The 16110-nt window shown below is 30.3% G+C and overlaps 1 protein-coding gene across 1 annotated transcript; it reads left to right on the plus strand.

Annotated features, from left to right (window-relative positions):
• The first annotated feature begins 8348 nt into the window (after positions 1-8348).
• On the plus strand, positions 8349-11956 carry LOC110733263 (probable indole-3-pyruvate monooxygenase YUCCA10). Its single transcript, XM_021913279.1, has 4 exons — positions 8349-9172; positions 9331-9564; positions 10580-10702; positions 11568-11956. The coding sequence occupies exons 1-4, from the start codon at positions 8561-8563 to the stop codon at positions 11757-11759; spliced, it is 1161 nt and encodes a 386-aa protein (XP_021768971.1). The 5' UTR covers positions 8349-8560; the 3' UTR covers positions 11760-11956.
• Positions 11957-16110: the final 4154 nt, after the last annotated feature.

Consider the following 16110-nt stretch of genomic DNA (forward strand, 5'->3'; position numbering starts at 1 on the left):
GGACCCAAACAACTCATGTTGCACCTCATTCAACGCATCTTCATTTCCATGTGTTTCTTTATGTTAGATTCATAAGATTTTGGCCTACATACCTACGATGATGTTGTAGGAATAAGGTCAATAAACTACATAGTAATTAGGATCACAAAGTTAGTGATACAATTGATATATCGATGTTTTAAATATAATACAGCATACTCCATACATACATTTTCCCTTATATATAATCAATTCTCCGCTTTTATTTTTTAGCGTCTCGAAGCATACTTTCTAATTTTATGGTTTAGCAGTTTTAGTATATAAGTATGCTACTCTATTGCTATGCATTTGAGCTCCACTCACCTCGCACTAGCACATCTTGGTTTATTAGTGTTGATAAATACTGGTCAAGTAACCCCTATAACATTGACCGAGTAACACTATAATATTGATGAAGTAACCCTTTTAACACTGACCAAATAACCCTTTTTATATTAATGAATATACTCCTATGATGACTGGTCACACGATGTGAATAGCCACATATAAGAATTTGTACACCCTAATACATCATTAAATTTTTTTTGGTGTTTAGAGAGCCATAAGGGCGGGGTGAGAATCGATCTCAAGATTTCTTGGAATCGGGAGGGAAGCTCTAACCACTTGAGCTATCCCTCACTCTCAATACATCATTAAAATGATCCACAAGGACCACAAACGAGGGAAAAAAAGAATCAATTGTGGGCCGATAACGTCACTGACGTATTGCTTGCTAGGTTGTCTTCGATCTCTTAGCAAACAAATTAAACTAGTATACAACTTGCAGCTCGGATTGGAGTAGCTAAGATTTTTCATAAATGTGCTTACTTGTAAAGACACTTGGAAAATCTTAAACAACATGGATCATATTGCTTTGTCATTATATTATATTGTCGACATGAAATATTTTGACAATAAATTTGACTTATAATAAGTAAACATTTTATACTTCATACACACAATTTATATAATTATTATAATTTCTATCTATCTTCATAAACATTCTATACTTTGTATCAAACTGTACATTAAGGGCCTATTCACTTCATCTTATTTCAGTTCAGTTCAGCTCCAATCAGTTCAGTTCAGTTCAGTCCAGCTCCTAATTTCCTTCTCTCATAAAATATTCAATTCAGTTCAGTTCAACTCCAATTAGTTCAGTTCAACTCCAATCAATTCAGTTCAGTTCAGTAAATGTGAACAGGCCCTAAATACATTTATATGTATGATCAACTAAATTTATCATTTTTGTTATATAGTCATATAGATAGTGACGATTTATATTTATTAAATTGAGTTTTGAGTGATTGATCAACAAAATGATCTAATAACCCAATTATTTGACAAAAATAATATTTATAAAATTATTATACGTATGTATATTTTCATGAGAAGAGTTTGTATAATGTGGCAATTTTTTCCAAGAAGGGGTGACAATACACTCAAAGGATGATTGAAATGCATGAAGTGTATCGTTATGGTCATCATAAACATTATGCATGAAATATAAATATTTTATACTTTGATACGATATTATCTAATAATAATGAGTATATTATTATACTTGTATAATCAACCAAAAAATTATGTCACTGCTTTTGTCAAAATACGCCACCCTGTTACAAAATAAGATAGCCATCAATAATAGCAATAATAATACGATGAGTAATTATTATTATTATTATTATTATGAAATAAAAAGGAACTTCTAGAAGAAAAGAATTAATAATAATGAAAAAAGAATCTTGAATTGCTGACCTAGGCTAACAACTAACCTTAGCCAATTAAGGTAACAAAGCCGCCATTTTCATCCCTTAATTCTTCTTTAATTTTGGATCTTTAAAGTCAAAATGATCAAACCAAATTCACATTTTCATCGAGTTAATGGGAAAAGGTGGCTTTATAATCACATGAGTTATTGAAGTAATGCATGTTGTCATTGTCAATATTTGTCATATAACCATATTGCCTTTCTACTTGAATGGAGTGTACCAAATTAACCAACAACTTGACTGTTTTGGTTAATTAACGATGTTAATGTTCAATTGTGATTTGTGAGACTCAAACAGAATGTATTTCCCAACAAACCACATAATAAATACGTGTAAGGGTATATAGGCCATAATTTTTGTTTTTGAGTATCCGGTTTCATACATATGTTGCTTTCATGTATTAAGGACGAGTTTTTGACTTCTTTCGGTTAAAGTATATTTATTGATTAGAGAAATTAATCTAAAATTAGTGTCATCTAAACTCGACTCAGTTAGCTTTTGTATAGTCTTAAATACAAATATTAGATTATAAATTTCTTTCCCTATATATAAGTGACAATTATAAAAATTTTAAGTTTATTTACAAAATACAAATATATATTTATATAAATCCAATAAGATCTCATATTTTTTATGTCTAAGACGAAGGTCCGTATTTGATAAAGAAATGAAATTGAAAAGTACTCAGTATGGATTACAAAGTTATACAAACTGTAGGCTGAAGCTGATACAACTTAAAAGTTAAGTTTGGGCCTAAATAACATGGAATGTTGGGAAAGTTTGGGCCTAAATAACATGGAATGTTGGGAAAGTTTGGGCCTTTAATGGCTGGTATGTTACGGTTGTTTGAAGTGGGCCTCACCGAGCATTTTGTATTAGTGGCCCGGGAGGATACTTTATTATTATTATAATTATAAACATCTCGAATTATGAATTGAATAAAGTTATTAAGTCAACATCTGCGAAATATTTCACTTCAAAAGTTCAAGAAATTAGTGCAAATATCTGCTTAAAGTAAGAATATATATATATTAAAAAAAATGGAATCAATTCTTCAAATTACTAGCTAATTGCACCATCGGCAAACAAAATATAATGGTTCATTTTGTATTTAGGATGTGTTAGTTTGTATGAACTTATCTCGATTAATCTAAACTTATATAAGATCAAATATTTATGATATGATGAGTATATGTATAGCCTAATAAAAACTTAATTTTTTTGGACTTAGCATATATCCAAATTATGTAAAAGTAAATTGAAGAGAACATAATCTTATTTACGGGAGTCGAGATTAATGGTTCATTGTACTAGTCCATGAATTGTATTGCTAGCTTGAGATTTATCAGGAGAGGATTTGCTCAACTCTCACTGATTCCTTACTTAATAATGCACTTTCTTGGTCAAATACTCAAATACTAGTATGGGGCCATGGGCCACACTTTGGGCCTTTTTTTTTCCTTTTTAATTTAATCTCAAACGTTTGGAGAATTGGAGTTATACCCTTGACGATAATGTACATCAACCATTCAACCAAAGACATAATAAACATATTGTGATCTTATTAATTTAAGAAATGAAATTTGTTATGCTTTAGACAATTCGATTTCAAGCAAATAGAACAGCGATTACAATGCAACTTTCAAGTCTCACAACGGTTAAGTTCCAATTTGACAACTTCTTAAACCCGAGATCATGGGTTCAACTTCAAGATTTCCTAAATGAATAAACTATTCTTTTGATTTTACTATTAATTTTTAAGATGGTGTAGTTGAGACATGTGATAGTTGAATGGCGCCCATTGTTGTGTGCCTTGATATATACCCATATGGCCTATATACATTTTAGACAAGTGTTTGATTTATTTGATCTCTTATAACTTTTGTGCTAATTGGCTTTTGTAACACCTATTTTGACCGAAGAAGTTACATTTTTTTATTTTTTATTTTAAAACCGACTGAAGAAGTTACATCATTATGAATTGTGATTATTTTATGCCGGTCAAATGTACATCAACTTTAGTTGATCATAGGACTTCCTATAGAAAGTGTAACCTATTACTTTTTTTGCCAATCAAACAACATTACAATTAAAAATTTGAAGTTCTATTTTGTATAATTTCACATGTATATCAACCAAACAAACATTTAAATACGTATAGTCTGCTTTTGCATTTAGTTAATTTCAACGGCCTTTACACCCTTTTTTACCTATTAGTAGAATCTAATTTAGGTAGTTTAACCTAAGAAATTTCATCACACATGCATGCATTTTTATATGTTCATATCCCTAGACACCTTGAGGTGGAGGAGATCGAGTGGTGTCGTTAGATAAGACGTAATCATGTTGCCTCAAATTCTTGAATTTTACTAAACAAAGTTGACTTGGCAACTTCATCACAACGAACCATAAATAAATATTACGAGAGTAGTACTATTGAAAAGAGTGTATATTTAAACTCATCATATACATTTTTCTCTTACATCTGATGTATGTATCATGTGAAGAAAAATAGTTGTCAAATGTATGTAACTTACTCATTAGAATTTTATATAGTTTCTGAAAATAAATGCATGTGTTGAAAACTTTTAGAAATAAACTGCCTTGAACAATATTCAAAATGATAAGTTTGAACAATGCATGCAAACTTATTTTTGGATGCAAATTTGGACGTTTAAATAAAATAAAAATAAAATTAAAATTAAAAATAGAAAGGAGTAAGTAGTAACAGCCTAATAATAGTCATGCTTTTCACTTAGATATATGATGTAGATTATTAAGTGCATGCAATTAAATTCGAAGCATCACACTTTTCTTCCTTTGAATATAATTCAAGGTAGTTTATTTTTGGTCTAAAAGTTTGAGCACATTATATTAATGTTTTAGACGAATTAAAGAGAGTAAAACCAGAAGAATTGCATGCAATAATAATCCTTGTATTTACATTGTGAAAAAACAAATTGAAAAGCATGACCGCTCCCATATATTAAGGGTAGGGTGTAGTGATGTATGTTTTCATGACAATAGAACACGAAAATTTGGGGGCATTTAGTTTCTAACAAGAACAACTTTGAATTGGCAATTTGAGTTTTTGATGAGATTGATGAAATTTTTGACACCTTTCTTTCTTGACCAAGTGACAAATGCCTTAGTTTGGGGGTATGTGATTTGACTACTTTTGCGTTTGATTAGATTACAAGTAGGATTATATGTACATCATCCGTTCTTTTAATACTGTAACAATTGTAACTCAATGTACTTTTACATTCAACTTAAACCATTGAAAATTTCAATTTTCTAAAGGATAAAATTATTATAGGTTGACATGCATGTTGAAAAATTTAACAGTATTAAATCACCTAACTAAAGCCCAGTTTACTTCACCTTATTTTTGATACGTTGAAAATATTTTTACTGAACTTAAATTATTTCTGCTAACCTTAAATTATTTGAATTTGTGACTTGAAATCTAGTAGGGCTGACTTTAAATGCAGAAATCTCTCAAACTATATGCGATTTTGAAGTGATTCAAATTATAGGTGATAACTTGTTTCAAGAGCTTTTTGACGACAGGTCATATGATAAATTCCGATAAGAAACAAATATGTTAAGACTTTTTTTCAAAGAATTGATGAAGCCGAAATTTGTTGACGATACAGCACGCCCATGAGGGCACGCACGTTTGTGCCTGGTTGAAAGTTATGGATTTTGAGTCTCTACCTCGTCTTTTTTTTTTACAAGGAGCACGGACGTGCCTAGTCGGATAAGACCTCTTTTTAGTCCAGTTTAAGCTTATGTGTTTATGATGGAATGCTTATTAAAACCATATTTCTTTTATGACGGTTATTTCAAGTATACTTGAAGAACAATTTATGATTTTATTAGGGTTTATTTTCTTGTGTTATAAAATGGCTCTTTTGGTGACCAATTAGATCACATCCTTTGAGCCATTAGATTGAAGACTCCTTGAATATTCTCTCATTTTTCTCCATTATAGTGAAGAAGCACTTGAATTCCCCACCGTACCAATGAATGTAGGTTTAATTGACCGAACCACGTAAAAATAAAGAGATGGAGGGACTAATAAGTATGCAATGAAAAATTTTCTGCAATTTTTTCCTCCATAATAGATTAAAAGTTACTCAAGAAGGTCATGCAACTATAACTATGCAAGATTATTGAAGGAATGAAGACAATCCATTTCACGTTTATGCTTGGTTGTTTAAACATTAATTGTTATGTGGCGGAGCTAACGATGAATAATTTCACACGAAATGGTTATATTAAACTCAAGTTATTAAATAGTAATATCACGCATATATATGTTGCATTGCTCTCAACAAGATAATGAAAAACTAATAAGCTAAGGAAATTCCTATCCAAGCATGATAATTGTGGCGAAAATGAAAATGTCTAAAATCAAAACGAATTTGAGTGGTTTGGGGTCGGGATAGGGAGATACAAATTATACATAGAATATGATGCGTAAATTAGTTTGAGAATGACGAGAGAATTTCACATACAGGGGTTTGAAGATCTGATGGAATAAGATCTCAACGAATTGTAAATCCAATAGAAATTAAGACTTTGTTACAAAGCAAGATCCGGTCCTATGCGTTAGGGTTCTTCAACTTCTTTTAGTAGTGATATCTGGAGAATTTCTATGCCTTTAATAGTTTGAGTCATTTATAACTCTAATAACATTCGTTGGTATTAAGTTGAATTTAGATGATATCATTCTAATAATAACATGTATCAAAGGGTGTTAATATTATTTATACCAGTTTAAGAATGTATATAAAGTGTGTATTATTGCCAAATCAGTTTTAATGAGATTTGGGTGTATAATTAATTAATTAGGCATAACATAATTCTAAATGTCTTTTTCACAATAAATATTGACACATTCTACATGGTGGCCTTCAATAATGGTAAATTCTATTTGGTGGATTTTTCTTTACCATAGTTTCACTTTTTTCTCCATTGTGGAACACTTGGTCAATATATAGGGAAATTTATATTTCTGGCACTAATTATGACTTTCGTGTACTCAACAGCACTACAACACCAACTCTATTAATAGGTTGAGCGAGTGTCGTAATAAATGGTATCGATAATCGTTTAAATAGGCATATTTGGTGTTTTTTCATACTTATAATAGTCGTTTATGGAACCATTTATGATCATTTTATGTTGATACTAAAGTATGCATTGACTAAGTTAACTATTTTTAATTTAAGATAAATAAAATGCGTACTTTTTTTTAATAGAATAAAATGCATACTTAATGGAGAGAAAAAATGGTAAAGTTCCTAAAATCGTTTATGTGCCACATCATCACTTAATGACATGTCATTACCAATCAACAAATCATTCCAACTATTATTGATAGATTAATATTAATAAGCATTTGATGGGTTTTGAACACTAGACCTTGAGAATACAAGATCTAACTCATTACCATCTTAGCTAATAATAATTCATGTCATCTATACAAATAAATATAACTATAAATAACACGCACCAATTAAAAAGAAAACGAGATAAACAGTTTGAAAAAAAATTAAGAGGAATAAAATCAACATTTCTCAAACAATAGTATTAAAAATTGTTTTCTACACTCTTTGTTAATTAGTAACATTATGTTTAACATTTATCATACCATATATACCTAATAGATGATAATATATTTCATAAAGAAACAATTTAATCAAAGTGGTAACCCGGTACAACGTCCGGACCGCACACTAGTTTTTTTATTAAATCATACAATGATGACATGACATCTTTCTAGTGGAATTGAGAGGGGAACACTTTTTATTCTATAATCAGTCTGTATCCCAGGCAATGACCTGCGATGTAATATTCCGTGAATTTTTGTTAATTACATGATATTTGAAAACATTTTTAAAAATTGGGATGAAAAAAAATATCATTACCATAGGAAGTTAGGGTTTAAAAAAAATCTATAAAACCTTCTTATTGTCAAATATTATAGATTTGTTAGGGTTATAACTAATTATTGTTGTAAACATTGTAAGTAACCACAAGAATATGTATGTTGTTCTTAGTTTGAACCATTAACAATATAATTGATGTAACGTTGGACTATGGTTGAATTTTCACTTTTCATTCTAGGGATCACGTGTTCAAAACTTTAGAGTGACAATGCTAAAAATCAAATGGGATAATATTAAGGAATATAAGTAGTGATTTCTTATAAGTTTACACATGTATTTACATTTTTTTTTTGTCATGAGGTTATGGAATTATCAAGGAAAGAAATCAAAACAATACAAATCTTAATAATTTATTAGCATTTATATGTAAAGATTATGTTCACATGTAATTATGGAAATGATTATTTATTTCTTCTAATTTTTGATCTGGTCAAATTATTTGATATAAACCTTAGAATGTCAATTAGTCATGTAACAGTTATGCCACATGTCAATGCGCTCCTTCAATTCTAAGAGGTACTAATTAAAACTATCATAAATATCAAAGAATTAACAATTTTACCAGCATTATGTGTCATATATATCCCATCTGGTTGTATTTGAGGCTTTGAAAAATCTTATAGCACAATCCTCTATATAAACTCTAGAGAATCTGCTAGGATAGTCACACATACTATTTAGTCCTACAATCCCCCTTGAGTCAAAGAAGCACTTACTCAAAGTCCAATTTCTTCTTAGTTTCAAAACAAAAAATCAGTCTCTACGTTCTTTCTCACCTCTTTTGCAAAACCCAAAAAAAGAGGAAAAAAAATGGAAGAAACCACTGTTCTAGTTGTAGGAGCAGGCCCTGCAGGACTTGGAATTGCGGCATGCTTAACCAAAAAATTTATTCCCTACATTATTCTTGAAAAAGAAGATTGTTGCGCTTCTCTTTGGAAAAAACGCACATACGATCGATGTCATCTTCACCTAGCAAAAGAATTTTGTTCATTACCATTGAAGCCTCATACACCACATGCCAAGAAATACTTAGGTAAGGATGATTTCATAGATTACATTGATGAATATGTTTCTGCTTTTAATATAAGGCCTCGATACTTTAACTCTGTTGAATCTGCATCCTTTGATGAAGCCACGGGAAAATGGCTAGTTGAAACCAAGAACACCTTACAAAAGGTGACTATAGTTTTTGTGGCAAGGTTTTTGGTTATTGCAACAGGTGAAAATGGCAAAGGTTACGTTCCTGATATTCCTGGGTTGAAGGATTTTAAGGGAGATGTCTTACACTCTAGTGAATATAAGTCTGGTCGTGAGTTTCAAGACAAGAATGTTTTGGTCGTTGGATGTGGCAACTCTGGGATGGAAATTAGTTATGATCTATGTAATTCGGGAGCTGACACTTCAATTGTTATTAGAAATCCGGTTAGACTTCTTTGCTCCAAATTGTTTATCTACTAAATTTGTCTATCTGTTACAATTTAAATTAAATTTTCTTTTAACCACACATACGCACACAAAAAATAAAAAAATTAAATGTATTAATGGATAAACTTAATTATTGTTTAATTTCATCCATGCAGGTTCATGTGGTTACAAGAGAAATAGTTTTTGTGGGAATGCACTTGTTGAAATACTTTAGTTTGTCAATTGTGGATCCACTTATCACTTTTTCTAGCAAATTAATGTATGGAAACTTGTCAAAGTACGGAATTCATCGACCAAATGAAGGCCCTTTTTTCTTGAAGGCAACCAGGGGAAGAAGCCCAGTTATTGATGTGGGAACTATTGATAAAATTCAATCGGGGGAAATTAAGGTGAATTTTATACCTAATCTTTGTTAACCATCTCTTTTATACATTGGAATAATTTCTTGGTATTATTATTTTAGCTAAGGAAAAAAAAACGATTTTATGTATACTATATACTAAAAAACGTTCCTACAAATTTCACTGTCTCACTTGTGTCCCTTCTTACACTAGTATAATGCCACATAACCAACACTAGCATAACGCCACATAACCAACACTAGCATAACGCCACATCATCAATCAATCAATCATCAACCACCAATCTATATCCTATCATCATCATTAAATAAAAACGGATACCAATCAACCTTTTTTTCTCGGTTAATTCTTGTTTGATTTTGTTAACTTTGTTTTTACTATCGTGAACTGTCAATTGCAGATGACATATGGATTTAATTATTGAAATACAATATCCTTTAGGACTTCTTTACAAAGAGGTTTGAATTAGAACACCAAACATCAATGAATGAAAACCTTACTTATGAAATCTCAACTAGAAATAAATCATGCTCTATTTTTTCGTACAAATTTATAATTACACATTGAAATGTAGAATAAAAGCAAAAAAAATATGTAAGCTAATTTATTGGTGTCATTATATTGTAATTACTGATGACAATAAAAAAATCAACAAGTTCCTAACTCTATTGTAAAAAAAAAAAAAAAAAAAAAACTCAAAGTATCCCGGAGCAAAACCCAAGTTAAGCACTAGTTTTTCCCCTTCATCTTTTATTGAATTCTAGGAGGACAGCACAATCTATCATAACAATGCCCACAAGGTCCATATTATTTGGCTTGCTTATATATTTCACAATATTAAAAATGCACTTTATAATTTGCCTTAGCTTGGTTTCAACATTGTTAGAAGAATTTAATGGGGTTAATTTAAGAAAACAAATTCTTTGTTTTTTTTCATACTTTTGTGTGAAGAAAATTTTGCTAAGAATCAAAAAGACAAAAAATATATCATTTTTTTTATCTCACTGAATCTCTTACCTTGATTCTTATTATTTGCAAATAGGTTTTACCAAGGATTGTTAGTATTAACAAGAGCAAAGTAATATTTGAAGATAAAGTTGAACTAGAATTTGATGCAATAATATTTGCGACTGGATATAAAAGCACGACTTGTGAATGGCTTAAGGTATGTACAATTCTAATCAATAAATTTATGTGACTAATATGTACTCTCTTTATGTAACCACTTAATTCATGATCATCGATCATAAATGTTCATTCGTAAGTAAATCTAAGTTTAGCTAAACATTGTGAGCTACTCTCCCTACATTCCAAATTAGTTTACACACTTCAGCCGAATGAGTATATGTATAAAATTGAGATTATGTGAGAACCAAGGTGAGTAATAAGAACTAGGAACTAATCTCAACCATTGATCGCACTCCATCTAATGGCTTACATTGCACCCGCTCTTATTAATGGCATTCTCGTAATTTTGCTGTTTTCAAACTTTATTTTTTTAGTTTTTTTTTATAAAACTTTTAAGGCAATTTCATTTACTTTATGACTGATTTCATTTACTTTTACTAAATTTTTATTTACTTTTGAGAAATAAAGCTGAAAACTACTTTATAAAGTTAAAATATTACAAAAATGTCGTTAATGACACGGAAAGCATGTGAGTGGTCTGATTAATATGATCTAATGGCCTAGATTAGTTCCTAGTTCTTATTTTTGCCTTGGTTCTCATTATAAGTTCCTAATTCTTATTTTTTGCCTTGGTTCTCATTATAACTTGGTATGAGAGTTGGAAGATAAAGGAGGTATGTCTAAATAAAATAGAACAAAAATAAATGTTCAAAATTAAAAGTGGGTAAAAAAAATAAAAATACAAAGAGACAAACGCATAAACCCCGGCTTACATGTTTTAATAAATTAGTCGAAGTAGTGCATGCAAGTATGTAAACTAGTTATTATTAGAAATACTATGTATATTATTACAAATTTATAGCATAAAAACCTAAAATGGTATTGTATTGTATTTTTTGTAGGATTATGATAGCATACTAAAAGATGATGGGTTTCCAAAGAACCGTTTCCCAAATCACTGGAAAGGAAAAAATGGATCGTACTGCATCGGATTATCAAGAATGGGACTACAAGGTGTATCAAAGGATGCTATAGTCATTGCTAATGATATTGATATAGTTTTGAAAACTATGGTAGTCCCAAAAGAATTTTAAAAAAACTATGTATTGCTAGCGTTAAGTTTTGCGGATGTTAATTTTGTTTTTTTCCTTTTCCTTAAGGTTTATGTTATTGTACTAGCTATTTTCCTTGATAAAAAAAAATGTTGTGCTATTTACATTTAGGTTTTACTTTGTGTAGACTTGTTCATGCTCCTACAGTCCTACTTATATAGGGGCAAATCTATATATGTGCTTTATATCAGCAAATTGATGACTTTTATGCTAAAAAAAAGAAAAACGGGGCATATGATTAGTTCATGATTAATATATAACATTTCAAAGGTATTTAGCTTATCATTTACATTAGCATGGTCCATATTTTCCCTTATGGTACTAGGTGCTTAATCATGTGGCATCGTGACAAACTAACATTAAGCATGAATCATTTTCTTGATAAGCATCTATATCTATATTATTATTAAAACTTAATGGTAATACACTAATATATGCTATGTTGTCATATGTCAATAATATGGCGTCAAATCATGTGTATAGTCACATCTATCTATGTATCTATCTATCTATCTAAGTATATTATTTCTAAAACCCAAAGCAAAAAGTTACAATTTACATTAATGCTATCAGTAAATAAGAACCTTAATTACGAGGAGAGATAACATTTTAGCTTTTAAAAAATATAAATAAAATAAAATAAAATTTTATATAATTAAAAAATAATTAACTATGAAAAAATACCAACCATGAAAAAATACCATTGATATAGATTCCTTTTATCTTATAATATAGTTCCTGCAATTCATTTAAGGTGTCCCAAAATATTGTGTTTATTTTATTACACGTTATAGTCAAAGTTTTTTTATTTTACATAATTTTGACGTAATAAATCTATTTTGTTTAACAATTTTCATATAAAATATCTCTATATCCAAAGTTTCATTTATATAATGTCATTATTATTCATTTCATATAAAATACTCATACTTTTAATACTTTATTACATGTTTTTTCCATTATCCTTAAATCTTGTGAAAAATTGAAATGATCACCATATTATAAAACGGAGAAATTATATTCGAATTAAAAATAACACACATGCACGCGCGTGCACACACAAACACACTTAATTGGCCAAACAATTCAATCAATCAGCAACTCCTCATTCCTTCCCAAATCCTTCAAAATTATCCATGGAAATTGAACCATTGTTCGAAATTAATCAAACGTAAGAAAATTAACAATAACATGCCTCAACATTATTCATGGTCTTTTCAATTCCTATTGTAATTGTTTATAAATATTAATTAAAAATTCATTTTAGTTTGGAAAAATTGAAAAGAATAATCCCACCTTTCACCCATCTGCTCAAAATAATCCCACCTCGTCGAATTCCAGAAATAATCCCACCTTAACACCCCATCTGCTTAAAATGAACCTTTTTACTTACAACCGTTTAAACAGGTAAATTTTTTGTTTTGTTTTTTTAAAAAAAAAATAAAAGGAAAAAGACTATTAAAAAAAAAAAGAAAAAGAAAAAATCCCAAACACCCTAACCCAGCCCACCCCACCCTACCATTGGCACCGCCCCCAAGACCACCCCCTTCATTGCCACCATCACCACCACCACAACCCCCTGCCGCCACCCCTTTATCACCCCCATCACAACCCCCTGACGCCGGAAAAGCTAGACCAACCGCCGGTAGAACAGCTAGACCAGCCACCCTCCTTGATTCCATCCCCTTCTCCGATTCCCTCCCCTTCTCCGTTCCCCCTTCCACTTCCCCTTCTCCGATTCCCTCCCCTTCTACCTTCCCCTTCCTCGATTCCCTCCTCTTGGTGTGTGAAGTGATTCTTCGTCGGTCCCAGAAACTCCGATTCGAGTTTTGGTCGGACAAATGCCCAGATTCTCCGATCGAGTTTTGGCCGGACAAAAGCCTGAACCCATTCGCCGTCGGGCCCATACACCACACCTGAACGAAGTCTTCCCCGAAAATTTGGGGTGGGGATTTTGGGTCGAAACCTCGGAGCTTGACAAAACGGAATCAATGACGGTTGAAATCTCAGCTCGGGTTAGGTGGGCTTGGCTCAGGTGGCGGGGTGAGCGGGGCTGCATTTCAGGTGGGCGTGGCTCAGGTGGATGGGTTGGGCTTGCATCTTAGGTGTCCAGGTTGGTGGTGATGGTGGGAACTGGGAAGGTGGCGGCAAAGGGCTGTGATGGTGGCGATGAAGGGGGTGGTCGTGGGGCTGGGAGTTTTTTTTTTTTATTTTAATTGTTTTTTTTTGAATTATTTAAAATTAGGACCAATTAGAAGGTGACAAGTGTCAAGTCACCTTCTAAAACAAGTTACTAATTTCATAAACCGGTAAAAGGTTCATTTTGGAAAGATGGGGTTACAAGCTGGGATTATTTCTGGAATTCGACGAGGTGGGATTATTTTGAGCAGATGGATGAAAGGTGGGATTATTCTTTTCAATTTTTCCTTTTAGTTTTTGTAATACTTCATAATTAATTTTATGAAACTTAATATTAATATGAACGTGAAAACCATAACCACTAATTGTAACACAAGTGCATCATAATTATTCTTTGTGATATGAAAAAATTCCTATCAAACATGTAGAGTCCAAAAAAGGAATCAAATATCAATGGTCAATATAATCCAATAAACTTAGGCTTACATTTAAAAATTTTGTGCGTGGAATCATTTAAGTCACTAATTAGAGGCTAATGTCACTCTTTGCAAACTATGTTTGATGTAACATGATTAGTTATTATTATAGCATTAATTTTATCTTTAATCTCATATTTCATTGGATGACCCAGGGCATTGTCTGGGCTAACAACTAGTTTTAAAAACAAAAGGTTGGGCAAAAATGAGAGGGTAAACTAACCATTAGAGCTTCCTAAAAAAAGCAACAATCGAAAGTAATTCAAAACCACTTGTTCTTATGTTTGTTTTTACTTCCTATATATATATATAAAAAAAATAATCATTACGAAAACCTATGGGCTTATTTCTTATTATTCTAAGCGTTTTTTTTCTTCTAATTTTCTATATTTTAAAACAAAAAAAAAATAAAAAAAAAGAAGCAATTTTCCCTTTCACTTTTTTGTTGTCAGTTTTCTTAATATTTATTATTTCAATAAGTCAAACTAATTACTAATTCTTTGTATGACATATATAATTTTACTTTAAAAAATACCAAAAAAAAAAACTAAAAACTACAATGATATTAAATGGACCCTAAAAAATTTAAATTATTAGTCCATATTTTCTTGAATAATCATCATTTATTTCAAGATATTTAGATATAGTTCCTTTGTACATTTTACTATGACAACTTTAATAACACGAATTAGGCAAGTCTTTTCTCAAAAGTATAATTTGATCTATTATATGAAGTATATCATATCATAAGTAGATCAGTTCACATGGATATGTAGTGTAATTTCTTATCATAAGTAGATGGGATAGGTATGATATGAAGTATATCATTTTTATTTCAGTGACTTACCTTTTCAATCAATACCAAACATGGTAAAATCAAATGAATCCACAAATGCTTTTCTATTTAACATAAATTTCCTCAATATTTTATTTTTTCAAATTTATGATGTCAATCATGCACATAAGATATTTTATTTTAAGAAAATCCATATATATTAGGCTATGAAAAATCCAATATACATTAGGCATTACATCTTATAATCATAAGTTCATGTACATAAGATGATATTTGATTTAGCTATGAAAAATCCAATACACATTTATATGACCTCTAAGTTGATACATAATTAAGCATTTTAATCACAATTAAGTACATTTATGTACTATATACATTGGCTTTTTAATTTAAGCTAATCCATTATTCGTGATTTTGGCTAATCCAATACACATATATGATCTATATGATAAACATTTAAGCATTATTATAATCACAGTATAGTCTACTTACATATAAAGACATTTAATTTAGCTAATCCATGGCTTTAGCAAATCAAATACACACACATGACCTTAGATAGATAATTAATTAGGCATCTTATACTTAAAAAAATCCATATTTTTACAATATATCTTTTGGGTGGGTGAAATTTATTCGGCTAATGATATATGTATCCCTAAAGGGATAGAGATACGAATTTGCATTAAATATGTATCCTTAAATAGTAAAACTTAGTGCATTTTTACCTACAAACTTTTTCATTTTTCATTTAATTCAATGTGAAAATATAAATATTAATTATGTAATACTTGTATGCGAAGTAAGAACTGAAAGTTTTTTTTATTTTATTTTATTTTTTGACAGAAAGAACTGAAAGATTTAGAGGATTGGTTTATGGCTAAATTTGAATAGCTCATTTAGACTTTATAAAAATTAAATG

Source organism: Chenopodium quinoa, unplaced genomic scaffold, assembly GCF_001683475.1.
Source record: "Chenopodium quinoa cultivar QQ74 unplaced genomic scaffold, ASM168347v1, whole genome shotgun sequence".
NCBI lineage: Eukaryota > Viridiplantae > Streptophyta > Magnoliopsida > Caryophyllales > Amaranthaceae > Chenopodium > Chenopodium quinoa.

What these genes read in the sequence shown, in the direction of transcription:
- LOC110733263 (XM_021913279.1), top strand. Translation starts at nt 8,561, where the DNA reads ATGGAAGAAACCACTGTTCTAGTTGTAGGAGCAGGCCCTGCAGGACTT. An exon ending in TTCAATCGGGGGAAATTAAG is followed by an intron (nt 9,565 to 10,579) that starts GTGAATTTTATA and finishes ATTTGCAAATAG; the next exon opens with GTTTTACCAAGGATTGTTAG. An exon ending in CGACTTGTGAATGGCTTAAG is followed by an intron (nt 10,703 to 11,567) that starts GTATGTACAATT and finishes TATTTTTTGTAG; the next exon opens with GATTATGATAGCATACTAAA.